This window comes from Anas platyrhynchos, chromosome 5 (genome assembly GCF_047663525.1).
Source record: "Anas platyrhynchos isolate ZD024472 breed Pekin duck chromosome 5, IASCAAS_PekinDuck_T2T, whole genome shotgun sequence".
In the NCBI taxonomy this organism is placed as follows: domain Eukaryota; kingdom Metazoa; phylum Chordata; class Aves; order Anseriformes; family Anatidae; genus Anas; species Anas platyrhynchos.
The window spans coordinates 12,984,893-13,012,265 of NC_092591.1; the positions used below are offsets into that span (position 1 = coordinate 12,984,893).

The 27,373-nt window shown below is 44.7% G+C and overlaps 1 protein-coding gene across 1 annotated transcript; it reads right to left on the reverse strand.

The window, feature by feature from the left end:
- Positions 1 to 4,518: 4,518 nt before the first annotated feature.
- Positions 4,519 to 22,956, reverse strand: HHIPL1 (HHIP like 1). The gene is made up of 9 exons (XM_027458471.3): positions 22,289 to 22,956; positions 18,791 to 19,437; positions 16,357 to 16,500; positions 15,734 to 16,062; positions 13,738 to 13,864; positions 12,908 to 13,053; positions 10,312 to 10,393; positions 8,634 to 8,716; positions 4,519 to 6,021 (listed from the first exon to the last, which is right to left on the reverse strand). Exons 1-9 carry the CDS (start codon positions 22,562 to 22,564, stop codon positions 5,438 to 5,440), a joined length of 2,418 nt encoding a protein of 805 aa, XP_027314272.1. The 5' UTR covers positions 22,565 to 22,956; the 3' UTR covers positions 4,519 to 5,437.
- Positions 22,957 to 27,373: the final 4,417 nt, after the last annotated feature.

Consider the following 27,373-nt stretch of genomic DNA (forward strand, 5'->3'; position numbering starts at 1 on the left):
TCTTGTTCTCCTGATAGTCAAATAGTAATACCTGATGTCCTTGTTTTTTACCGTTATTACGACAGCTAATGTGAAAAATACAGAGGCAGATGAACTTATAGAGAGTAAGATCATATGGAACAAATATAGAGGAGAGAGATTTATATTAATTTCTTCCCCCCTTAAACAGTCAGCAATTGCTTCTCTGATACTAGGCATTTACCATATACAGGGAGATATTTGTGTTCATCCATACATTGTCTCACAGGAAAAAATAGAATACATACTTTGATTTAATCATTTGGTTATTTTTATTATATAAAACTGCAATATTATAAGTAATACTTATTATGCATGACCTTATTTTAAATCCAGCTATTAATAAAATTAAGTTGCTTCTGTTAAAAATAATTACATAACTTTCTTTAGCAGATGTATATGTATATGCATATAATACGGATATAAAATGTAAAGCTGAAGGCCAAATTCTGCTGTTAGTTGCATCAGTGTCAATCATAATTAAATCTACACAAGCCAAAGCTAGTGAGGGTAGTGAAGGTTTTGGAAACTAACCCGTTATTTTAACCTAGTTATTAAGGAACCAAAATGGAAAAGTGACGTCAAGTCAATAACCACCAAATGGCCTTCTGTTTGCAGCCGGGACAATCGGCTCCCCACATGCAGGGTCCTGAGCTACAGACCCTGCTGGGGAAGACCAGAGCATCCTCGCTGCACACCAGGGTTGGGCTGGGGTAGGAACCCCCCTGCATCACCTTTGCAGTTCAGGAACTATCCCCATCCTCCTGTGCACAGCAAGGAGGAACCACAGGTCCCCCAAACTGTCCCTGCTGCTTCCTCCAGGAGCACCTTGTCTCTCCCTAAGGCATCTGTAAGTATCACATTGGAAAGCTGGGCACAGGAAAAGGGGATTCAGGTCTTGGTTTAAAGAACTTCTACGTACAAGCAATGAAACACCTTGAGGTCTGCAACAACTCTGGCATTTACCTAAAACCACAATACCACATCTACAGTAAAAGTAAGGGGAAAAAATGAAAAAAAAGAAAAAGAAAAAGAAAAAGAAAAAGAAAAAGAAAAAGAAAAAGAAAAAGAAAAAGAAAAAGAAAAAGAAAAAAAGAACACTCTAAATATCACTGATACATTCACTACGCCCAAAAACAGGTGCACAAAAATCAAAGGATACCATCATTTTGCCTCCTCATGCTTTTGATCAGCTGCAAAGAGATTTTTATTTCTGCATCGTGCACCAAACGGATTATCAAAGGCCCACCAGGAAGGGTCCTGGACCACTGCTAACTGCTGACCCAGCCCAGGATCATGGGGAAGTGTTTCCTGGAGCCTCCTTTATCAGTGTGACTGTAGGCCAAACAAATCATGCTTTTCAGGGCCTGACACCCACTTGTACTCCAGTCCTCTCTGGAGAGCCAGACTGAGTAATTTTTCTCTCTTTCTTAACACCAGAACCTTTTTTGTGAACAGTCACCCAAACTGTGCTGTCCAACAGATTACTGCCTGCTCCACCCAGCTTTTTGAAGTGCTGATTCTTCCCAAACCCAGCCAGATGGAGCTGTTTCCTGCCCAGGTGACAAAGCACCTTTGGGCCATGATGTCCTGGCTTTATCAGGAGAAAGCCTTTGGCTTTCTCATTCTGCTTGGGTGCACGGAAAGAAGGTCCCTGTGGGCAGTGCTGGACCTATCAAGGCAACCAGAGCCACCTCACTCAAGCAGGCAGGACAGGAAAACTCAGAAAAAATCACGTGTGTAATGAGGAAACTGAGCTACCCACAGAGATTTTGCCACAAATTAAGCTATCCTGGGCACAGGAGACAACTGAACATTTGCAGAACAAAACTTCAAGTGGGCTTAGGTCACCCAACGTGGCCCATACAGCCCTTTGGCCCTTTCACCCTGAGTGGCCTGCCACCCAGCTCACATATGCAGAGCTTAGTACGCCTGGAAGAGCAAACTGATCCTTCTCAGTCAATAAAATGTTCCAGCACAGAGTTAGCGAGTGATTGGCAAGGCTGTCAGTGCTGAATGAAGACAGCCCAAGGACTCAGGCGTTGCCACCAGCTAATGCCCCTGAGGTACAAGGTACTTGTCAGTGCTTACACCTGGCTGACCACTGAAGCTTCTTTTCCTTAGCAATGGTGTCTCCATTTGCTATGTTATTGTTAAGGAAGGATTGCAGTTTCCATCCTAACTGCTTCTCTGGCTGCATTAAAACGTTGCTGGAGGCAGCTCTACAGCTGCACCCGTGCCCCTGAGCAAAGTCTAGACGTGAGAAAGCTTGGGAAAGTCATGTACAAGGCAGTGAGGTATCAACGCGTGGGCTTGGGGCCTTATTTAACAGAGAAGAGTGTAGATTCTTAAATATTAAATTTGGCATGTAGCTGTTAGTTCCCAAGCAATGCTTGTGCACGCCTCATGCCAAACTCGAGTAATTTTGGCCTAAAGGAAACGTCTGCACCACAGACGGCAACGTGGCACAGCAGTGCTTGGGCTGGAGGTAGCGTAGTGAAAAGAAACAGCTCAGCATGCTGCTCCTCTGCCCTGGAGGTGGAGAAAAAGCAGTGGCAAGGCTGTGCCTGCTCTGCTCCCACAGAGATACGATGGGCTCCCTACCTGATGCAGCTGTGCCAACGTGCCTCTTTCGCTTTGCACCAGGGTAAGGAAAAAAGCAGCTGCTCCAGACCCAGTCATGGAGGTGAATCAGGAGAGAAGGCAGTGAAAAATGTTACTATTTGGCAAAAGTCTGGGTTTGCCATGTAACACGTGGAGAAAAGCAGCTGCACTCTGGTAGCCAGCATTATTCTGGGCTATTTTAAGACCCTTACCTTGCATCAGCATCCAGGCTGGGACACCAGCGTGTTCAAATGTAGCAGGAGGGTTCATCAGTTTGTCTACAGCTCAATTCACCCGACATCCTGGTACATACATGTAAATGCATTTTGAAACGAAGAGAAATGCTACCTGTAAGCACCCTATTAACTGGCAAGTGGTATCTCAGGTATTTAAATGCAGATATATTTCTGTGCTTTGAATAGTACAGGCTCATTATTTAAGTACCTGGGAAGCAGCCTGACAAATGGCAGGACTTAGAATAGATACATTTTAAGCTTGGAAGAGAGCAGGATGATTGGAATCATCTTCCCAGCATCACATCAACGCACTGAGCTGGCAGGCACAGACCCTTGCATGCACACGTGTACGAAGCTGGCAGGCACTTGAGTGCTTTCCCCACTTGGTGTAGGCTAGAAGAAATGACAAGGGGGAGAAAACACACTTGCAAGCCTCCTCTCTACCTCTGCCAATAAATATTTCCGCGGTGATGCCTGTGGCACAGGGTAACTCCAGCAGTAAGCACCAGGGGGACGCAGTCCTGTGCCTGCCAAGCCGCTGCGAGTGCCCTGCTGGATGCTGGGCGCCTTCATCAGCACCAGACCCCGAGCCACCAAGTGACCGTCACCCTGGGCGTGGTGGCAGTCAGACCTGCAAGCAGGAGGTGGCCTTCGCTTCTGCTTGGGACATCCTCATGGGCTGTAGGAGGCGTGGAGAACAAAGAGTTAAGTCAGAAACACCTCGTACCTGGAATTGATGGTGAAATTCCTGCCTAATTGGTTCATGGCAGACATCCCTGATTCATCTCAATTTTAATATATCTTCTGTTACTCAGGACTTTTTTTTTTTTTACCCACACATTTTTAAGCACTACTGTGATCATGAATTTCCTTAAAATCTCACAGCTAGAGCTAGCTGAAATTTGGCTAAGGAACCAAAAGAAATGAGGAACTCTGGAAAAGAAAGGTGTCTTTGCCTTCAGTTTTCTTCCAGCCCTCTAGTCCCATCAGCTAAATAGCTGCCAGCTCTTTTAATAGAATTTACAAAGGCCTCTCTTGTTTCCTGAACGTTTTGATGTGCTTGAAATGAATTTCTGCACTTTAAACAAATGCACTTGCACCTTCCCTGCAGTAGGAAAGGCCTGCTGGCTGGTTCCTGGCAGCGTTTGGGGGTTTTACAAAGAAGAGAATTATTATGCAAAAGGCACTTTATATGTCTCTTTTCCCCTTTAGACTTAATAAGAACTAGGGAAGCAGCATTAGTTTCCTGTTCATCTGCTTTGTATAGTGAAGGTAACTCTTTAATATCGAAAAGCATTTAATGAAATATGAAAAAGTTCAGGAAAAGCCATTTAATACAATGTTATTTACCATACACATTACCATATACATCTATGTTCTGGGCTTAAGATGATACCGTCAACTTGAAAGTGGGGAATTAAAACATCCACAGGAAGAGCTTCTGATACCAGGTCTTGCTTATGGACTTTGCTGGATGCACTAGGCATTTTGCACTTGTTTCATTGTGTCTTCCTCATGTTTTTGTGTGAACTGTAAGAAAAAAACCTACCCCAATTACATCAGGAAAAAAATAATCAGGCAAAATCCTATCCAATGCAGAGACCTCAAAGGATGAATACATGTCTCCAGTCACTACACTGGTGAAAAACACATTTCAGACTTTTTTTTTTTGTTTTAGTTTTTAATATTCTTTCAAAAGGGGTACATGTTACAGGATTACTACCCCACAACATTGCATCTTCCACAACTGTAAAAACGGAATGCAAAAATCACATGGTTTCACAATGCTTGAGAAAGTGGAAAATGTATACAAAGTATCTTCAGGGTTGAATTGACTATCAATCCTCTTTGTGTACAGAAGACCAGATTTTCTTTTCCCTTAGACTATGGTAACCTGGAGAACTGTTTTCCAGGCAGTATGTTAGGATGTTACAACTTTTTCTGATTCACCTGACTGTTGCTTAGACATGGTTATCTTCAGTAATCCATAGGCTTACACCAACATTAAGCATTACAAAAGAACCATTTTCCTTTAAACTAGCACTTGAAAAGTTAACAAAAAATTCTACTTTTGTATTCTGCAAAGAAAGGCACTGATTTATGCATACTTAGAAACCACCACTGAGAACTACAAACAGCAAAGCAAGGAGAACAATGCAAACACCTCCATAAGCAAAAGTGAAATATGGTCATTTGGGAATTTCTTTTTTGGCTAAACATTGTGAAGCATGGCTGGGCAATGCTGCATTTTGAAAGGTGAAAGGGCAAGAGAAAGGGCATCCTTTTTCTTATGTGTAATTGCTAAGGTTTGGATTTGTCTGCTTGAAAAAGACCCCATATGAACCCGTTAGTTGCCCACAACGCACTCTCGAGTCACCTCTTCATCCTGCTTTTTCTTTCCCTCCAAGGCAGACCAAGGCAGATGCATGGGAATGAAGGTGAAGAAAACCCAAGATGACTTCAAACAGACGTGGCATCCCCCAGGCAGATCACACCCTCCTCAATGCTCATGCTGCTTTAGAGGGTTGGGCAAGAAGGGGACATGCTCGTTGTCACTCAGCTGCCTTCTCCAGCTCCCATCACCAGTCTGACACCTCCTCCTGGCTGCACACCACACCGGCATCCTCCTCGTGGGAGCAGTTGTGCGTACCAACCTCGGCGTGGGCGCACTCCAGCAGCGTCTTCTCCTGCCCCGAGCACTGGACATCATCCAGGAGGATACGAAGCGAGGTCCCTTCCCCAAATTCCGCCTTCTTGCTGGCCCTCACCACATGGGGGAAGCCCAGCTGGCGGCACACCACGGCAGCAGCCGCTGAGCTCCAGCCATCGTCACACACCGTGCCCCACTCTCCGTCGATGTAGACCTCCACCCGGCCCCGGTTCCGTCCACGGTCACGGTGGTCCATCAGCCGCACGGCACCATTGCGGGGTTTCTTCTTCCTGCGCTGTCCCTTCCTCTCCCCCTTCCCAGGCTTGGGGACCCTGGGGCTCGGTGCTGGGGTGGGGACCGGCATCCTGCTGTTGTTCACTGGGAGCACTGGGATTTGGTCCACTCGGTCCAGGGCTGGCGTGTGGGACGCTGCAGGGTCTGGCCAGCCTCTCCCTGGGGCCTCGGTCGTGGTCTTCAGCCGGGGACGTGGCGTTGGTGTTTTCACAATGAGTTCTGTTGGGGAATAACCCAGGAAATTATCAGTGTGACATTCGGAAGGTACTGCTTAAGGATCACGATACAAATACAGCGCTGATTTTTGACTGATTTAACTCCTCTCTTGGAATTTGCTTACTTGGTCCTGTTGAGAAGCAAAAGCGTTCCCTGTAAGCCAGTATTTCATCAGCTAGAGACGCCTGCTGCTTTTAGTTAGCGGAGATGACTGCACGGCTTAATGCCAATAAATAAGACTCTTCCAAGAAGGAAACATTACCCAATTTCCAAGCAGTCTACTGGCAAAACTTCAGGATGGACATTAAAGGGTCGGCGCTGGAGTTCCACAGCCAGAAGAGGAGTTCCCCACCGGACCCTTCTCCCCTGCTGAAAGCGCTGTAGAGAGACACACTGTTCCTGCCATTCTCCTCATTACTAATGACGGGATCATTACAAGACCGAGCGCTCCGGCCTCCCCACTGTGCCAGATGCTTTATTCAAGGGGCTGAAATCGCGAACATTCAAAATCAATTCTCTCTGGTAACTGGAATGTGCAAAAAGAAGGGAGTTGCCAGGACAACACATAAAACAGGATTTGGAGTTGTTTTTTAGTTCCTTAAGAGAAAAAAAAAAAAAAAAGATCCTTGAACTCCAAAGAGCTGAAAATTCTTTACTGTCACAGTTTCCAGGCGTAACTGGACTTGCTTATTCACATATGCTCTATTTTTAGCTTAAAAACAAGTTTTAGCTTGTCAGAAGGAAGCAATTCAGAATTATTTGGAACAATAATCAATTGAGCTCTGACAGTGTCCATACATCTGCAAAGACATCACAACATTTGGATGATTTCCTAGATTTATCCATTCTCATTCATCATTTATTTTGTAGAAGAGACAGGGAAAAATACAGTTGTCTTTTCCATGTTTAATATCCATTGCTCTCAAAAGACAAACCCATGCAGTGGTTTGGTTTTTGAAAGAGCCTCCCAAATAATGCTTTTTGGAGAAAAACGGTATTGCTAGCATGAAAAGTTTTGCCTTCTCTGGAAGCTGAGGTTCTGAATGCAAGACATAAATGTGAAATCCTTACCTGTGCACACCTCGGGTGCTGGAATCTGATCTGGAAAAGCACTCCCAAATCCCAGAGCTCATAGAATGGTATGTAGCAAGTCTCTCAATCAAGTTGTTACCTTTATGTTACTCTTCAGTGGACTGTTTATTAAATACACTTTGCAACAAATTCATTCTTCCAGCTAATGCAAGCTGAGTGCTTTGCTTATTCTGTCACACTCACAGTAAACACTAACCAAACAGCAACATATTTACAGCTCTACCTCCTTGTTTTCATGCTTCTGAATCAAATTTTTCATGCTTGGTTTTCACCTGAATGTGAATTCAGTTCTTGAAAGGCTTAGCGGAATCTCTCCACTGCTTCTACATTACAATGTGATGAAAACTACCTTTTAAACAAAATCAAAAAGATTTAGTTATGTGTATAGTTTAAAAACCTGAACTTTGGACTTGCATAGAGAATAAAGCTTATGAAGAAACAGAGACAAAGCTGGCTGAACATGAAAAAAGTTAATAATGCTTGGAAACTGCATTCACAGCTTGCAAAGGAAAATGTTTCTACAGAGGTGCTGAGTGCTTGGGCATGTCAACAGTTAATAATTACCCTTAGATCTTGTTCCACCCTAAAGACTCAATCTTAAAAGGTGATGAGTGCCCTCATTCCTCTGTGAAGTCAAAGCTGTACAACTCATCAATGATTCAAATGCAGTGTAATGCGATTAATGTAATTAAAAATTAAATAAGAGGAGTCTGACATTAGAGTTCCTACAGTAACACTAACGTCATTATGAAGTTGTTAGAGAACTGGCTACGTACTTACACGTGTAAACAAAATGCATAGAGGAAAAGAAATGTAATGCTGCCTAATCTAATTTTGAGAACTTAATGGTGTATTTAATTCTTTGCATTTAACACGGCGCTTGGGTTGCTGCAGCTTCATCTACATCTTTGACTACTCCACTTTTAGCAGCACAATGCTTCATTCAGTATGAAGCAATCACGAAGCCCTGGAGGGTTTGGATAAGCCAAAAGTTCACCTGAATGGCTGATCACTCGAGTCTTTTGTGAGCATTTTCTCATCACATATTCTCCCTCTTACAACTAACAATGACTCAAACCTCGCCTTGCTCAATGAGCTATTTCCCAACCCTTTAGCCATAATATCCTTCATCTCCTCAAGTGCTCCTCACTTCCTGAAGGCACTGCAAAAATCATTTATCGCTGAAAAATGCCACAGAGCACCGGGTCTCGGTGCAGAAACAGTCATGGGGAAAGCGAGTTGTTGGTAATGAAACAGTTATTATGCAGCACAGAAAAGGGTAAGTGTACAAGGGCAAAAACTGCAGAGATTTCACATGGCTCGGAGAGGGGAAATACCTCCTGCCTCATGCCTTATTTGAACCAACTCCTCGGATTCAAACCAGCTGGCAAGAATTAATTTTGAGGATACTCTGAAGCCTGCAGTTCTGGGTGGTCTCCACACACAGGGAGAGTGCAAGCTTTGAGTTTATATTTACTGCCAGCTAACACACACCCATAATAACCAGCAACAATGACACTTACTCTCCTTTGGCACAAACTTTATGAGCTTGCTTTTTACTTTCACTGGCACAGGCTCAACTCGGCATTTTCCTGGTGGTGCTCTCCTGTGAAAAAAGGGACACATAGGGCGTACAATTAATTCCTTTCCAGTGGCATCATGAGCCTTTGCTTCCCATTGTTTTTCGATGAATGTAATGCTCACTGGAAAAAAAAAATCTGTTTAAATGATCCAAGAAATCTCTTACAGTAGAAAACATAATTAAACAATCACATATCTCCATTGATCAAAGTCCAAATATTCACAAGTCAGTGGAGTCCTCTGGCTGTGTTTTCACTTGCCATTGCTGAATCCATTAAGGAAATAAAACATTGGCAGGTCCCAGCAATCCAGAAAGAGATTAATCAGACTGAAACTAGAAATCACAAAACTAGACAGCGTATGTTGAACATCTGATACAAAGGTCATACTAACGCAACTTTTCCGGCTGTCTTCAGAGAAGTGAAATAACAGACTATTATTCATACACAAAGCCAAAACAAAATACTTTCCCTTTTATCACAGTCAATACAAGCGTGGAAAGCAGCCAGGTGGAGAATAAAGAGGTCTGTGATTTGTCACTGCTGATGACTTGCCATTTTAGTAGTACCAAAAATGCATTAGTTTCAAACAAGAACTCGAAGCGTCTCCTACAGAGGCTTTCTCTTAGAACCACACATTATTTTGACACAGATCTGTGTGCCATGGAATTACAGCTCACTTCTGAGAAGTTACATCCAGCTCGTAATCACTTTTTCCTATGAAGGTTGCCTGTTAATCTGTAGCTTCTTCAGAGGTTTTCAAACTGGTTCAAAAATGCATGATGCATGTGTTTGGAGGATATGACTCCTTTGTAATTAGGATTGTTTCCATTTGCATTTCTGTGGAAGGCAAAAAGTTCTTCTTGGTCGTGCCACAGGGATATTATATTCCTACTTTTATGAATTTCCCTGTGAATTCTTTCTTATTCATATTGCTACTGCCTACAGACTAAAGAAACTTCTTAAAATTGAACTTGCAACTGTCTTTTGACTTCTGCTTTCTTATTTTTGCAAAGGTTGTGTAACACAAGCCTCTTAATACACAGTTTACAGGAACTATTCCACTGTGTTAGCTAATGGAAAATGCTCCTGACAGAGGACGAGTCAGAGCAAAACAGGCAGCAGCGCTGGGGTCTGTTTCAGTTTGGGGTCCCTTTCCAACATAAAAATAGAACAGTGGTTTGGTTCAAGAGAATGCTCAGATAGTTAAAGCTGTAAATTTAATTCGTTTGAAAAAATAAAAGCAAAGTCTTAAAAAGTCCCATCCTGCATGTCTAGCTAAAAATATTCTGGGGTTTGGCCAACAATAGTAATATTTTAAAAACACCAACTTGGAAAAAACAGCTATAAGTCTTCCCGTAAAACACTGCTCTTCCCTGCCTTGTCCAGCCTCAGACACAAGCCCATGGGATCCCAAAGGTGTGACAATGGCCCGATTTCCTCGCCCAAGCCATTTTCCCTCCTAAAACACTCAACTAAGACTGTACTTTTTTGATATTCCTTTTTGTTGTCCTTCTGCTTTGTCTGAGCAAGCACAGCAGGGTCAGCTCTGGCTGCCTGGGCACAGGGCACCTGGATGCACAGCACCAAGGTTGGGCTTCGCAGCAGGAGCATCCCTTACCTGGAGGTGTCCACCACTTTGTACACCACTCCATGGGGAGCCGTGGCGCTCGGTACGCCAGTAGACATGAAGTAAAGTTCCCCTGGGAAAAAGATCACACACAGCCATGAAAACTCTCTGTGGAGCTTCTGTCCTGCACAGCACAAAGGCACTCAGCATCACAGGTCATGGAGCGTCAAGAAATGATGAGACTGACAGACAGGGGTCTGGCTACTGAGGCAAACAGTGCGGCTTTGCATTTGGGATTGTAATGAGTGTTCATCTGCATTGCAGTGGCAAAAAAAATACACTCAGTGAGATGGAACTTTTACATATTGCCTTGAAACTTATCTAAAGGGGGGCAAAGAAAGCTGGGGAAGGACAATCAGGGATTGTAGTGATGGTACAAGGGGTAATGGCTTTTAACTTAAACGGGAGTAGGTTTAGATATTGGGAAGAAATTCTGTACTGTGAGGGTGGTGAGGCACTGGCACAGGCTGCCCAGAGAAGCTGTGGGTGCCCCATCCCTGGAGGTGTTCAAGGCCAGGCTGGATGGGGCTTTGGGCAGCCTGCTCTGGTGGGAGGTGTCCCTGCCCATGGCAGGGAGGGTGGAACTGGTGATCTTTAATGTCCCTTCCAACCCAAACCATTCCATGATTCTACGAAACATTATTTTGACAAATTTGCGCTGCATGTTTGGTGGAAAAATGTTTAGTGTGTCCTTTAGCTTCACTAATGTAAAACAGTCAAACCCTAAGTTCCTTCTGTTGAAACAAAATGAAAGGAAATTAAGACTGTTCACACTCCTTTCTGCCTTTTTCAATGAAGCACTCCTTTGGGGTGAATTACAGGAGAACAAGATTTTGTTTTTGCTTTCTCACAAAATGAAATGTATCTCACAAGAAAGGCATTTGGATTTGTGACAGCTCTGTCAAGCTGCATGGGTAGGGCTCGACCTTCAGCCAAACAATTTCCATCACCATTTACTTGACGTATTTTCTCTTAACTGCATTTCCATCCCTCTCCTCCCACTGTGCAGCAGGGGCCAGGACAAGCAGTCCACTCCAACACTCTCCTTCCACATCCCAAGTTTCTCTTCTGGAAATTACCAGGCAGAAATATGGATGTGGGGTCCCTGAAGCACACAGGCTGTCACACGTGCACCCCGCAGACACAGCATGGTACCTGGGGTGTCCCTGACACGCTCAGCTGCCAGGGGATGGGGCTGTTGCCTTTCCAGTGGGTGTGCAATCAGCCAAAAATACAGGTGTCCCCACTATGTCAATACATCCACTGCTCTGGCTGGATTAACATTCATCAGTACAACAGCCTCAAAAATAAACATTTCTGTGAAGAAAAGCTTCCTAAAATAAACTGTGTGGTAAACCTGTAAAACCAGGCTGCCTGCACACCAAAGACACGTTCACTGCAGGGAAAAAACTCACTCAACTGTTATTGACAAATTCCTTTCCATTATAACAAAACAAGCTCAAGGCAAAACTACATCTGAGAACAGACTCCAGCCATATATCCACCTGGCTCTAAAACACTCGTTTAAGCCATGTCATCCTGATTTTAGGGTGAGATATTCTTCTCATCACAGCACTGCAAAACAGCTGTACCTTCCATGAACACTGGCAATTAAAGAAAATGGATTTTAACTCGAGAAAAATTCCAAATTCAAACTTTTCAGCTAATACTGAATTTGGATGGTTTTAATTTCCATTGTAAAACAGGAAAGCACAATGCCTATGATTCCCCAACATCCACATGGGGAATGATCTGTACAACTGTATAGGAAAAACAGACATTTAAGAACTGGGCCATAACACACCAACTCTGCATTTTCCCAGTCACACCTGAAGCTACTTAGCAACAGAGCTTTCACTGCAGGGCTCATTCTCTCCCTGTCAGTCTGTCTGTCCACAGCCAGGAGCTGCACACTCTGCCTGCCCATCTCCAGTGCTCGGTAATTAACCATGTTGCTGTACAAAGGTAACAAACACCAGGTTTCATCCCAGGACTGGCTTCTCAATGTTAGTTGAGAATTAAAATTTCCATTTAAAAATTACACTTTTCATAAATACACTGACTTTAGCATTAAGTATCTTATATGCCACTGTATTGTATCTGAAATACAATGTAAATATCTAAAACATTTAAAGGTTGGACGTGGTGCTTAGTGGGTGATATTGGTGTTAGAGGGATGGTTGGGCCAGGTGATTTTGGAGGTCTTTTCCAACCTTAATGATTCTGTGATTTTTCAGCAGTTCCCTCCTGGAATGCAAAATGTTACAAATACAGCTACATAAAGCTCCACTGAGACTACATCTGTCAGTCCTACGCAGAGCAAAATCCCAAGTGACATTAAGAAAATATGCTCCTAAACAGCCCTTTGCAGATGCCTCATTCAAGATGTAACACAGAGCTTTCACTCTGATTCACTTTGAGAGGCGCAAATATTCCAGGTCAGAATGAGCAAATTCCTAATTACTGCCCATTACATCTGCTTTCCTGCATCCATCAATGGATGGCCTCCATGACCTCTTCTCAGGTGCTTCACTGCAAAGAGAAACTGTAAGCATGTCATTTAGGGTGAGATGAATTAAATGATTACCTGCTTCGTCTTCAGCAAAAGAGATGATGTACTGATAATAGTTATTGATAAGCCCAGGGAACATGCAGGTTTGTCCCGTCCCCATGCAGATTTCACTGTACTGCCACTCTCTGGTGGTACGATCCTCCTTCAAAGACATCAGGCGTCTGCAAAGGAAAAAAAAAAATTAAAAAACTTGCACCAAACAACCAAGAGGATGATTTATGAACGTTAATTAGGAAAACTGAAAGGATGTTTAATGCTTTCTACCCACATTAGCAACAATATGAGCTGCAGCTCCTCTGAGAAATGAAAAGCAAAACAGATACATTAAACACACCCACAACACCTTCTCTTTCAGGGGCAACACAAGCCCCTGAGATAGGGGAGAATTTAAGGGATTTTAATGGATTTTTTTTTAATATCTTTGGTGTCTGCAAATGTTGCATCAGAGATTTTTTGGGGGGGTTGTTGTTGTTTGGTTTATGTGGTTTTTTTTCTTTGTCTGTTTTCAGGATGTATTTGTATGCATTTTTACACTATTCTCTATATTCTAAGTGAACACCATATCCTTGCCCCTTTATTTGTACTGACACAGTGTGAACCAGTGACATCAACAGCTGCTGGCACACGGAGATCACATTCCTGTAGAGCAACGTGGAGCAAAGGCTGTATAAAACGTGCCACGTGAGCCCCCTGCCATAAGCTGCCGGGCTCTGCACGCTGCTTGCAAGCAGCACGTAGCAGCAGGCCAGCAGTGGTCACGCAGCACCAGCACTTGCAAGCAGGTGTAGCACCACTGGAGGACTTCGGCTGGGGGTAACAGCTTAGTGTCAGAAATATTTACTTACCCGCTCATAAAATCACCGAATATGTACAGGCCATTCAGGTTTGGGGACTCACAACCTCGATAGACATAGCCTCCTGTAACAGATTTCCCCATTTTGTGTGGGTACGCATAGATTGGAAGCACGTCATCTGTCAAAGAGAAAACGTCTGTGGCTTGCCTTGTGTTGCGTATGATGCAGACTGGTTGTTTCTGTAGATGGGTCTGAGACTAGCACAGTACCATTGGGTTCACCTGAGCACCTTTAATCAAATGAACTGCTGCTGGAGACAAATTTAGTTTGATTTTCTCTTTTCTTAAACAAATTTGATAGCCCCAGCTAGCTGGGTGAGCTAACAAAGGACAAATCAGCTCAGGGAGACCAGCTGGAGTCCCACCTGCAATATGGGATGAATTCCTGATAAGCCTGAGTGCTTTCCACCAAAACCTGACCATTCATCTGAGCTCTTCTCCTCCACAACCAGGCTCTGTTAGTGCTGCTTCTGGCCAACCTCTAACCAGCCTGCCTGAGTCTGCAGGCTGCTTTCAGACACACTGCCTCTGTGCAGGAGATGCTTGCCCAATGCAGCTGGGTTTATGTGGTGAAAGGCAAGAAAAAAGAGGCAGGTGACTCCAGACTGCAGGCACTGATGAAAGGATATGTCAGATGTCAGTGCGAATAGCTTGTGTTTCTCTCAAACGGGGGAGCTCAACCTGAAAGGGCCATCAAATATTTATGGTATGGCACAGGCAAAATGTAGCTCTGCAACATTCATTGCAAAATTAAGTTAAAACACAAGACAGAGGCAAAACAAAGGGAGATGACTTGATTTTGAGGGTGCTTTCTCTTTCCCCCTTTCCCCTTTTGAAACTCCTGGTGACAGGTATCTCCTCGTAGGGCCTACCCCTCCTTCCCCTCCTACCTCCCAGCCTTCCTCCCTGCCCCTGTGTTGGAAGCCTCAAGTCACAAACCTGGCAGCTGTGCACCAGGGACACTTCATCTAAAGCAGGTGTTTCCTACGCTTACGCTGCACTTATCGCCGTACAGGGGTTGTGGCATTTCACTGTTCTCACAGAAGGGTCTCTAAAGACATCAGAAATTGTTCTGAATCCCCAGAGACCTCAGTAAAGCACTCACCATGAACGCTAGCAGAGGTGCTGTCACACAGAGAGCGCTAAATGGGCTCTCTGACAACTGCTTCAGCAGAGGGAGCGCAAAAAACCTGCTCTGTGCTCTCAAAAGTTTTATCAAAAAACACTTAAGTGCTCTCACTCTGCTTGCAGCTACGTTAATAAATGGAAGGATGTGCAACAACATCACAGAGCACATCACAGAGAAAAAATCAGAATCTCAGACAGCTCAAACCAGTGCCAGCCCTGTGGCCTCCCTGGATCTACACGGAGATGCTCCAGAACACGATGTGGTCCAGGCCAGACTGACCATGCACACCAGCATTTAGCCAGCCAGCCAATACCTCGAACCCAAATTTGAAAAGTAAAAAATAAATTAAAATTTTCCTTTTTGGCATAGCTAGAAGGAATCCAAACACAATGTACATCCAGTTACCAGCAAAGCAGGCAGCGCACACAGAGTTTGGCCAGCTTACAGACTGCATTTGTTCTTCTTTTTCTCTAAGGTCACCACTTGTGAGCTACGGAGAAAAACAGAATTTCTCCAGATTTTCTTTGCTTCTGCAGTAAAGCTTATTTTATGTGGAAAAGATGAAATCATCCCTCAATATCACAGAATCACTAGGATATTTGACTAACTACATGTATTGCCCAGAAAAACAACAGCTAGCACATTTCATTTTTCTCCTAAATAAAAAAATGGCAACATTTGGACTTTCAGTATTTATCTGCAAGTCAGTTCCATTCTAGACTGAACCCATAAAGACCTAAATCTCAAAAATGGATGTTTTCAACCAAGCTGTCAGGCTTTGAAGGCAGGAATTAAAAATGAAGGTGCAGAAAACTGCACAGTGTGAGATGCAGCTAATTTAGAGATAACTTATATTTACCCATTGAAGAATTGGTGCAAAGCTTTTTGTCATAACAGCTGAATCCTTCCCTTGCCCTCCAGCCGTAGTTTTTCCCTTTCTCCACGATGTCGATTTCTTCATATTTGTTCTGTCCTACATCCCCACAGAAGAGACGCCCTTTCCCTTCCTTCGTTTGAGGTTCACCCCTGTCAAAGGAGCAGCGCCACATATTTCTCACTCCATAGGCGTAGACTTCGGGGCGAGCCTGGGGGTCATCAATGAAAGGGTTGTCTGGAGGGATTCTGTACAGCGGCCCCCGGTCGTTATTGTTCACATCGATCCGCAGCACTTTGCCCAGCAGTGTTGATCTGTATCGGGAGAAGAAAGAAAATAAATAAAGAAAGAAGGGAAATAAAACTAGACCTCAGTTTAACGGGCATTTTCATTCAGAGATGGTTTTTAAAAGCCTTGGGTTTCGTTGTTTCTGTTCTGGAAAACACAAGTCCCTCCATGGGAGGTATGCACGTATATCAGTGCAGTGTTAGGGAAAAAGTAAGCCCGGGACAGAAGACACCCCCAGTTTTACCTCCCCCAGTTCCTCTTCTCAACCTAAGGGCAGCAGGGGAGACACGTGGAGCACACAAAGTTTTAGGGGCTCATACTTGTTCTGGGCGTTTCCAAAGGTCCCGAACGGATCCCCAGCCATGCCTCCATCTCCAGTAAATATATAAAGATAGCCATCATCGCCAAAGAGCAGCTCTCCTCCGTTGTGATTGGAAGCGGGTTCCTCGATTTCCAGGATTATCCTAACCGCAAACAGGAAGGAAGCATTACCTATTGCACGAGTCCTAAGCAAAGGGCACAGAAACATCTGCTCAGTTGGTCCTTGACACATGCAATCGGCTGCAGACCAGCTTTGATGTGTCCTCCTCCGTATCCATGTTGCTGAATCTTACTTGGGCACAACTGATTTTCCAACCTTATATAATTCCGACATATTTTCTGGATTACAGAAAAACCAAATCGTGTAATAAGGGAAATCTGGGAAAGTACATGGCAGGGTATACTTGTAATGATACTTTTCCTCTGATTCTTCCTTCCTCTTTATTAGGCTTTTTTTTTTTTTTTTTCTTTTTTCCTTTAGAAAAGGAATCTCAGCTCAAATCAGACTGCAATCTGCACGGGAAAGGACTCCGTCCATCTGTGCATCTGTACAGCATTTGGCACGATCCTGACGTGACAGGCTCTTTCAAGGCGACCTAAGACTTTGCAAACCTTATGCAATAGTTAAATTGTTAAAAAGGGAAGAATCCTTAAAGGACAATTACATACACAGGACTCCGTGAACTTCCAGAACTGTTAAAAGCACTACCACCAACAGATCTGCATCTTGACAAAGCAAAGGTTATTCAAAGCAGTGCCAACAACCTTTACTTTCATTTTAAAACCTAATCACCTCTTGCTTTTATATCTTTTGGTTGTTTTGTTTTGTTCTTTTTTTTTAATGCACCTAGCTTCTCTTTCTTACCAAGAAAAGAGTGAAATACATGAAAGTATACATTTATAGAAAGGTAAAGCCAGGAATACATGCAGTGGAGGTTCCCAGGTGTAACAACTGAAGCTTGTTTTATTCCAGCTTCTAGAAAAGCCCAGATTTCATGCTGGTCTTTTATTTTTAATATCTGCAAAAACATATGACAATAATCACTTGCAACACCTCATCTTTGGTGAACTTTTCCCCTTTTGAAAGCACAGCTAGTTACAGCCCCGACCAGACTGTAAACTGTGGGAAGGAAGCCAGCCGTGTAATTATCCTGTCACCTGCTGCAAACTTTGCCACTCCTGACCGAGCACACGGGCTGCAGCCGGCAGAAGGAGCGAGGGAGGATCAGAAATGTGGATTTCCCTCAACCTCCCGAAGAAGATGGAAAAAAAACAAAATGCATTGAGCAGGAACCTGCAGGCAAGCAGGCGCAATGCACACAGAGCCTCAGCCCGCAGCTCCCTGGTGGACAGCATCTCAGGATGAAGTCAGTGGGAGCCGTGCCTGCACAAACACAGCAGGACCACAGCTTTCTAAACAAGACAGCTCATGGGTTTTGACATCTGCAGGTTTGAGCTGCTGACTGGCCATGTCTACAGGCCCTTCCTGAGAAGCACATCTACATTTTCGATCCCTGTCATGTACAGTGCTACCTCCACTGAATTGCTACAACTGCTTCATAAACCAGCACCCCCTTCTGTCATCAGCCTATCAGCATTTCTGAGCTAGAACCACCCACCGCTGAGTGACAAGAAAGCCCTAATACAGCCTGTGTAACAAAGTAAAATTCTTAAAATGAATGCTGTTCAAGGGCCTCTTCACATGGTGGTTCAGTCCTGTGGTTCTGCAACAAGTTATAAGCCCATAGACTGCCACAAACAAACCCCTAATTATCTCTGCATATTAATGTGGATCAACTGCAGGGTCAGACCCAAGCAAATAAATTTTCCAATCAAAATGCTCTCAGTAACAGCATGGTGATTTGCATTTTATTTAATTTGCTATTAAATTTGTAATGTCATGGGGTCGAGCTCTCATTCAGATAAAGAAACACGAGGACAAATTCATCGCTGGTACAGTATCACCGAGTTTGTTTCCATCACTTTGGGAAACCTTTAGCACTGGAATGAATTGCACTCATGCTTTGCAGAAGTCCATTGTAAAGGATAATCAAGGTCCTCCTTACTAAATATATGTATTTATATGTACTTACTATTTATATATTTATGTTTACTTACTATTTATATATTTATAGATAAATAAAAAATAAAACAAAATTGACTAACTGTAAATAGCATTCAATCAAAGTTCAGTTAATGTTTCCGACACACTGAACTGAGAAACACGAATGTTTTATCCCTGAGCACTTGCAGTTCATCCATGGAGGAAGTGTTTTCCCCGTCTCAGTGTGCTAGGCATGGACTTGGGCTAACTTGGTAACGATCTGGAACACAAGAACAGTAACGAGCTAAATAAGTCTTATTCGTTAATAGTCCTTAAAAATGCACAAGCTGTCTTCTGAGATCTTAAATACATAAACGTGTGTACAATACCTTTCAGAACCATGGTCCAAAGTATTCATGTCACCGGGAGAAATTCTGAACTCACTGATTCGGATTCTCTCTTCATAACGAACTTCAACCGAATAGTAGACATACACTTTACCAGTAAATTTGAATTTAGGATGGAAGACAATACCTAGAAAACCTCTCTCGTCTCCTTCCCAAGGCGAGGTAAGCACGGCTTCGCTGATGTTCAGAAAGGGCTTTTCGAGCCTGGACCGGTCGGGGAGGTAGGTCCACACCAGGCCGACCTGCTCAGCGATGAAGAACCTGTGGGTGCCGTCGTTGGCGTGCACCATCGCAACGGGGTTGCGCAGCCCGTTGGCCACCTCCATGAGGCAGAGCTGCAGACAGCCCTCCGCATCGGCCGTCACCAGCCCCAGGTTCTGGTTGAGGTTCTCGTTCGTCAGCAGGTGTGGGAAACAGTAGTCCGTGTCCTCCAAGGACAGGTAGCGGCAGAGCTTTGCCATGTTGTTCTCCAGCGCCACTAACTCCGGGTCTGATGAGAGGTAGCGAAAAATGGAGCGGCATTTTTGCCACACTTGCTGGCAGTAGTCTTGGCAAAGCCCTGGTATCGTCCGCACGGGGGTGGAGGGATCCTCGGCGTCATACAAGTGAGCTGCGTACGGAGAGCATTCCTAGAGGGGGAGAGAGAGAGCCTCGAGCCATTTTTGGACCAGATCTGAAACAGCTGAGCAGCAGCACTAATTGGAGAAATTTCTCCTTAATTACAACATATGTTGTGGTTTATTCGGAAAATATATTAACAGAGGAAAGGATCTTAGAAAGTGGGTTTATCTCAGCATTCACGGAAATGATCTTCGATATTCCTGGAGAAATCTGGCTCCCATGTGCGGGTATTCATTTATTCCCACCATAGCACTAACGAAAACCAGTGATGACACATATCTTGCTACATCACCCTAGTAGGCTGTACTGGGGCAAAGGAGACTTTTCTCAGAGAAAAGGAGAAAGGAAAAAGAGACAGTCCCAATCCACAGCCCCTGGGAATGGCTGCAGCACAACCCTAATTCAGAGAGCCTTGGAGATCCAGCTAAGGGCTGACTCAAGTCCATCTAGCTTGTGGTATTCTCCACTACAAAAACTCCTCCAGACAGACACATTTTCTTTCTTTGCCACTGCAACCCAGTACAACACTGTGTAAATTACAAACTGACCAAAGTGACTCGGTTCTGCTTTGCAAGGGCTTTTCCTTGCAATAAACATAAAATGTTTTCCAGTTTCAATGCATCTTCCCGACAGGCATCTCAGAAGTGCTCTCCAAATAATGTAACATGACTCAGTGGAGGCTTGGTTATTTTCATGGGGTAGATAAATAACTGAGGCAAGAAATGCAGTAAGAGAAACTATCCTTCCTGAATAAAGTCTGCACTTTTTAAGTCCTAGATGGCATTTCTTCTGAGCAAAACCAGCTTAGTTAAAACAAAAACAAAAGCTACAGGAGCTGCTTAATGCAGATTACAGCACTATTCAATAGCTGAAGATACAACATCCAAGATACTGAAGTATTTAAATTAGCAGATCAGTGCACACAATATTTAATTTTTATTTTCCATTACATTCCACAATAAGCTGAGAGGCCATATAACAGATCATTAGTGTACAGTAAGCTTTCCCCCTGTAATGTCAAGCCATTCATTGCAAAATGAAGGTTATTATGCCTTCAAATGAGCAGCAATTAATGTGGTAAAAAGAAGATTACGTGTGACACAAAACACTGAAATTACATACGCAGATGGGGTAATGGCACTCAGCTCCGTTACACGAGCCCAGAGGTGTGCCAGGGACAGAGAAGAGCTGCAGCATTTGCCAAGGCAGTTGTCATGGCTGAAAATTTGGCCTTAGAAAACCAATTTAAACAAGAGAATTGGGAGTGAGGAGTGGTCGCTTCCCTTTCTGCATTTGAAGGTTTCCCACTCCAAGAGAGGAGGCACCCTGCTTGAGCACCAGGATGGGTCTGCTTCTCTGAAAACCTATTTCAAGGCGAGCAGCGAGCTCATGCCAGGCTTCAACAGCAGAATTCAGGATTGCACAGACGTACGACCTCCCTGTCCCTTTGCCACTGCAGGTTGTTTGAGTACAAGAAGAAACACTTGTCAAAATAATTTGATTACATTTGAGAGAAATCATGAATTGTGTGCAGAAAGGGACAGAAGTGTGCTGAATAATTCACAGAAAACCAGAAAACCACTTATTAATTCAGGTATAGGCTATAAATTTTATATAGTGAATAAATGAAAGCAGAGTGTTCTGGAGCAATTGCGGTGCCTGGACTCCCATTTTGTGCTTGTGTGGGCAGAGGTGCAACCATTTGTAGCCACGTCTAGGGCTGGTGATGCACTGAGCTCATTAGAACATTTCAGTGAATCATTTTTTCCACACTGAAATACCTCACTGCTTCTGAACGAGTTTTCAACAGGCAGGTTTCTGACATACGCAGGAGACTTGCTTATCGTTTCCAGAGGCAGAAATATTGCTTAGCAGGCACTGCTAACTTGTCTTCTCCTTGCAAGTGGACTTTTGGCCACTGTTCGTTTCAGGAACACATTCAAAGTTTTTTTGCTTTCAGTGCAACGTGAGATGAACTGAAAGTCAAACCTCTAGAAGCTCTTGTGGGAAAGGGTTGTCTTTTTCTCTTCACACTTTCAAAAACACAAGAGCTCCCTGCAAAATGCTAAGAGCAGGATTTCTGAAAAGCCACTTTGATCCCATCTGAGCACAGCAGACTAGACTCCACTGTCTGAATTAATTTCAGATTTACACTTACACGGCACAGAGCTGCCACTATTCTGTCTCAGGGGCATTTTCATACACACGAGGCCACTGCTGATGATAGGGTCGGACGCTTTGCTCCGCACAGACTGGGATCACCCTGTTACTGCACCTGGCCACAGAACACAACCCTGTGGTAACGCTCCCTGCGCGGGATGGCTGCCACAGAGGTTTCTGGGGCACATCCTCGGGCATCACTCTGCACCCATCAGGACTGCTAACACCTGGCACATGCTACCGGGCTGCTGCAACCCAGCACAACGAAACCCCCGATGCTGTGAGCTGGGTGTAACGAGGGGCACGCTTTGTACAGGCAGCTCCCCTCCTGGGTGTCTTCAGCAGCTCCGAAGAGGGTGCGGAGGCTCTGCAGGATGTACCTGCCCGCACCCCCAGCTCCCAGCTGCTCACGGCTCGGAGCAGAGCAACATCCTCAGACACCCACCAAGGGCCCAAAACCCACCGAGCAAGCTGCTGGTGCACAGGTGCTCCTGGGGAGCACACCCCGGCGGATCCCCCGACCCCAGCGCACCCAGCCGTGGGCCAAGGCAGCTCCGCCTGGCTGCGGGCGCTGCTCCCCCTGTGCCCACGTCGCCCAGTGCTCAGGCACCCGGCGGCTCTGCCCACCTGAAGCCCCCCTGCGTGCCACAACCCCCCCGTGCAGCCGCAGCCCCCCGGTGCCGCGCAGCTGCCCCTCACCTGGCAGAGCAGCTCCTGCAGGTGCCCGGCGCAGGCGGCGTACGTGTGCCCGTCGAGGTGCGCGCTCAGGCGGTAGAAGCGCTGCAGCAGCTCCCGGTCCCGCCGCGGCTCGCAGCAGCCGAAGGCTCCGTAGCGGCGGCAGAAGGCGAGGCCCCGCGGCGGGCGGAACGGCGGCTTGAAGTCCAGGCACTGCGGGTGCGGCCGGGCCGGGCCCGGGCCCAGCGCCGCCGCCAGCAGCAGCGCCAGCGCCGCCCGCGCCCCGCGCAGCGCCCGCATCCCCCGGGCCGCCGCCGGGGTCCCCGCAGCGGCCGGGCAGCGCTCGGGAGCCTGGCCCGGCCCCGGCACGGCACGGCACGGCCCGCCCCGAGGGGCAGCGCCTGCCCGGGGCTTCCCCCGGCCCCGGCGGCTGCGGAAGGGGCTGCGGGGGGGGGGGTGTGCGGAGGAGCCGGGGGTCTGGGTTTGCACCGCTGGAGTCGGAGACGCGAAGCCCTCGCTGCTTGGCCAGCGCTCCTGCGGCCTTCGGTGGTACGAGGGCTTTGCTCCTGCTCGGGCTGCTCTGGTGCAGCCCCTCGTGCGTGGCCCCGGCGGTGGATGTGCCCTGTGAGGATGCCCCTCGGCTCAGGACCGTGCCTGGCGTGTTGGCCGCATCACCCCAACACAGCCAGCATGAAACTGCCAGCCCCCTTACCTCTCTGCTTCACGGCATGCCCCTTCGGCGTGCTTACTCTTTGTTGCTTATTTTTTGCATCCCGTGTCATGTTTCACATTAGCAACCATTACAACCAAGTCACAAGTAGACACGTGTGGTTTGTTTTTTTTTTTCACTGTTGTTTTTCACTGCACCTAGCCACAGTGGCCGGTGCATTTCAATATTAAGATGCAGACTGTCCATAACAGACAAAGAATGCCGAGTTCACGCTGACATGCTATTTTTGACTCCCGCTTTGAGACTAAAGGACTGCTGCACAGTGCATATGGGCTGTAAAATCACTGCATGGCTTGGAACATCCTGTCAGGAGACCATATGTGTTACAGCATTTAATAAGAGTTTGTTTTTCTCTCCATATGCTTATGTAACTGCTACTAAGGTCACTAAAAACTTTGCATATGTGCAGGCAACAAGAATACCTGATGATCGTACTTCAGAGTTCCCTACCTTTTTATTTTTGTCATTAAAAATAACAAAAACCAAAAACAAATTAAAAAACACACTTTTTTCATGGATGACCTTGCTAAGCACACTGGAAAACAAATAAACGAGCCACTGCCCTTGAAAACTTTGCATACCGTGAACAAAGGCAGTTACGCAATCCCATATTTCTGTAGAAACACCAGATATAAATGAAGCTCCTACTCATCCCAGATAATCTCTTATTCCCGTGGATAACGCTGGCTGTTGTCTCAGAGTTTGTGGTGATATTTAAACATCCCATTACAAAAATACCAAACACATCCTAACATTGTTAATTAACATTGTAAGATTAATACACAAAGAAGGGATTGCAGTAACCAAACATTTTCTGTGATAATGAGATTTATCCTATAGCCTCTTGATTTGCTATTATAGCCCCTGATTAGTTTGGCATCCATGCATTTCATTCAGAAATGAATGGAAAATGAAAGGCTGTGCATATTTAGCAGGGAGTTTTTGAACGATAAGAACCATAGATTTGATCTCCTCGTCACTGCGAGCTGGCATAAAACAGCTCCGGGAAGTCCTGGGTGTGCATTCACAACACACCCCCTGGAATTCCAGTGCTTTGTTGCGTACCCCAAAGTGCCACAATTCCCGGTGCCCTGTTTGTTCAGACAGGGCCATTTTTTGGCTTCCTCCCAAACTGGGGACCACAGAGCAATTCATCTGCAAGGCGCTGCTGAAACAGAGACTGGAGCTGCCTCGGCCTCAGTAATGAGCTAGTTCTGTCGAGGACGGCTGTATTTCAAATCGTATTGTGAGCTGTATTTCAAGGCTTCCCAGGTAGGATCACGAGCTGTGTTTGAGGAATGGTTGCTGTGGCAGATAGGAGCACACACACACCTCTAGCTTTTATTTCCAGCTCTGCCTGGGGGCTCACTGTGTGATCATTCCCAAGTTACTGTTTCTCTGCCTAGATTCTCCCAGTTGGAAAATGGCAATCTTTCACGGTGTAGTTTATTGATATTTTAAATTGCTGTTTTGTTATTTTTTATGAGTTCCCTCACTAAAGACAAAGCTCAGGAGTGGAACCACTGCCCTTGACCTGAAGTTCCAAATTTAAAAGATTGCCTGCCCTTGTTGTTACCTGGGAGCAGTAACATGTGTCTGTCCTCTGTGGAGCAATTACAGAATGGGTCTGGGCTTTGATTTAGGCACTGTTCACCAAGATCACAGGGCAGTTTGAGAACTGGCCACTCAGGAGGTTTCATATCAAAATAACTCATTTTTAATTTGGATAATTTGAAAAATTGTCCTTGTACTTAATGACCCAAATAAATCAATTGAATGTTTTGTGCTGTATATCAGCTATTGAAAACATAGTGAGGTTTTCTTTTTTTCTTGTTTGATTTGTTTTTGTTTTGTTTTGTTCTGTTCTTGTTAAGGCATTGGATTACTCCTATTCCCTCTGAAGTCTGTTGGAGTTTTACCAATTGATTCTCAAAATCATCATTTGTATTGATGTATGAAATTGAAGCCAGGTATGGAAATGCAGAATTTGCTTGCAAACAACACAAGACAGAAGTAGTGTTGATCGGTTTGGGGTACTGAACCTGCAACCCTTAAGACAATTAAAGCAACCAATACTCACAGATACTCTGCAGCTCAAAAAACAGTCTCATATCCCTCAAGCTGAGCTCCTTGAATGTGCAATGAACAGATTTTTTCACTTGTTCTGCATACATTAGAATTTGTTAGCATTCATAGGACAGATTGCTTAGAAATGTGATTAAATTGCATTTGATCAATGACCAGGCTTTGACCCAGAGTCTGGAAACTCCACCTTCAAGTGCAGTTTGGGTCAAAAGCAAGGAGTTTAATGCAGTGAACCTTAACAGCCAAAGGACATTTTGCTACCCAAGCCAACTGTGATCACTATGCCTGAAAGCATAGCAGTTGGGAATTAAACACAGAGCTATAAGTCTTTGTGGAGGAAATTAGGCTTTGCCTTCTCATTATGTGTCTGATCACTAAACCCTTCTGTTCCTCATTTGTTTTCTAAGTGTTTTGTTTTCCTTACTTGAGGAGATACTGAGAACAGATAAATATTACGAGAACAGCAGCAAAAAGATGCGTGTGCATGTAGATAACATAGCCCCAGACCCACAGATACACACAGATGAGAGCAAGGTAAAGCATTCCTTTCATAGAACAGGATCCACGCTAGGCATTTTTATAGTGATCTGACATGAATGCTGCTTGTTCCAAAGGCTTTTAGCATTCTACATGAACAACACAAACAAAATACATTAAGTCTTTAGAAAGATGCTTAGAAGAATAGTTTTACAACACAGTCAAAACCAAATGGGCATCTCCTCATTTAAGCTGATTGTCAAGGAACACAGACGTGTTGGGCAGCAGCTGAAGCCCCGCTGACTGCACCAGGCCTTCTGACACATCTTGGTGTTAAGGCAGCACTTAATGCAAAATCCTAAGGAGCCAGCCCAGTGCAGGCAAAATCATGTGCTACATCAGGAGTACCATCAGAGGGTTTGGTAAGCGGAAATCCTGCTGCCTCTAGACATACTAGGAAGAGTCAGATGTGGAATGAAATGTTCTGCTGTAACATCGGAGACCTAATTTCTCCTGGTAATGGAACTATGAGTTCCTCATATCCTTTAATCCTGTTGTTATGAAGCACCTCCTACTGCTTTAGCCATACCCTCCGGTGCACATTCCTATGCCCTGTGTCATATGTCATCGGAAGTGTTTGTACAGAACACCAGGACAGCCCTGCATGTGGTGTAAATCAGCATAGCTCAACCACAGCTCTGTGCACGATAACCAGGATGCACACACAGACAGCGCACTGCTAAAAGTTTTCCCTTTCATCCTTATGCTTGTGTTGTACACAAGGAGGATGGAAATATCATTGTCATACAGCAACCAAATAACTCCTTTGCTTCTTTCACTTCACAATTTGCTACCATAGGAATTCTAACGCAAGGGCCCTAAAGAGACCATATGGGTGGTAAGCGATTCTTATGTGTGGCACGTACCGAAAGAACGTATTTTCTTATCAGCTCGTGCACCAGCAGATCATGCAGAAATGATTTTAAAAAATTACTACTATTTTCCCTGCAGTAACAGAAACAGAACAATAAGTAGCAACCCTTGAATGATTTCTCTCTATCCTACAGTGCATGGATATTTTCCCCCTGTTTGGTCACAAGAGGAATAATAAAGCCATTAAAATGTACATTTCTTTTCAGAAAGTATTGTATTGATTTTATGTAACATCTGAACGCTTTGTGTTATATATTACATATAACCATATAATTTGTTTGTAACAAGAAACAGACCAAAAGACTTGCTCACTGAGTTGTACAAATGAGCCTTTCCTCATCAGTGATCCAAAACATTATAAAATTGCCTGCTTTTTAGTTTGCTCTGAGAGGTGAAAAAGCTCGCTTACAGAACCATGTGCATTCCACAGAGAGGTAAGATGATTTTTTTTTTGTAGATAGAGACTATACTGAAAAAGAAAGGTCCAGTTTGAATCCATGCTGTTGTTCCTGGATCATTCAGCCCCATCAGTAGTCTGGAGATAACAACATTTTTTGATTAATAACCACGAAAATGTTACTTTTATGGAACAAAGCAAGCAGGAGCCAACTCTGCTGTTACTCCACCCTTATTGAAGAACATGGAGCTATAAACAGGTTGTTCAGATATTTTCTAATAGCTGGAAATAGAAGGCACAACCAATAAAAGCAAGCTCCAACTTGAAAAATTCTTCCCCCAGATAATCAGCATAGGAAGGTCTTGCAGCAAAAGGGAATAGATGCCATCCTAAAAACAGGGAGATGGGAAATTTACTAGTTCTGAACCCTTTCTGACTGAGCAAGGAAGGCAGTAACACTGCCACCTATAACAAGCCTTCAGACATG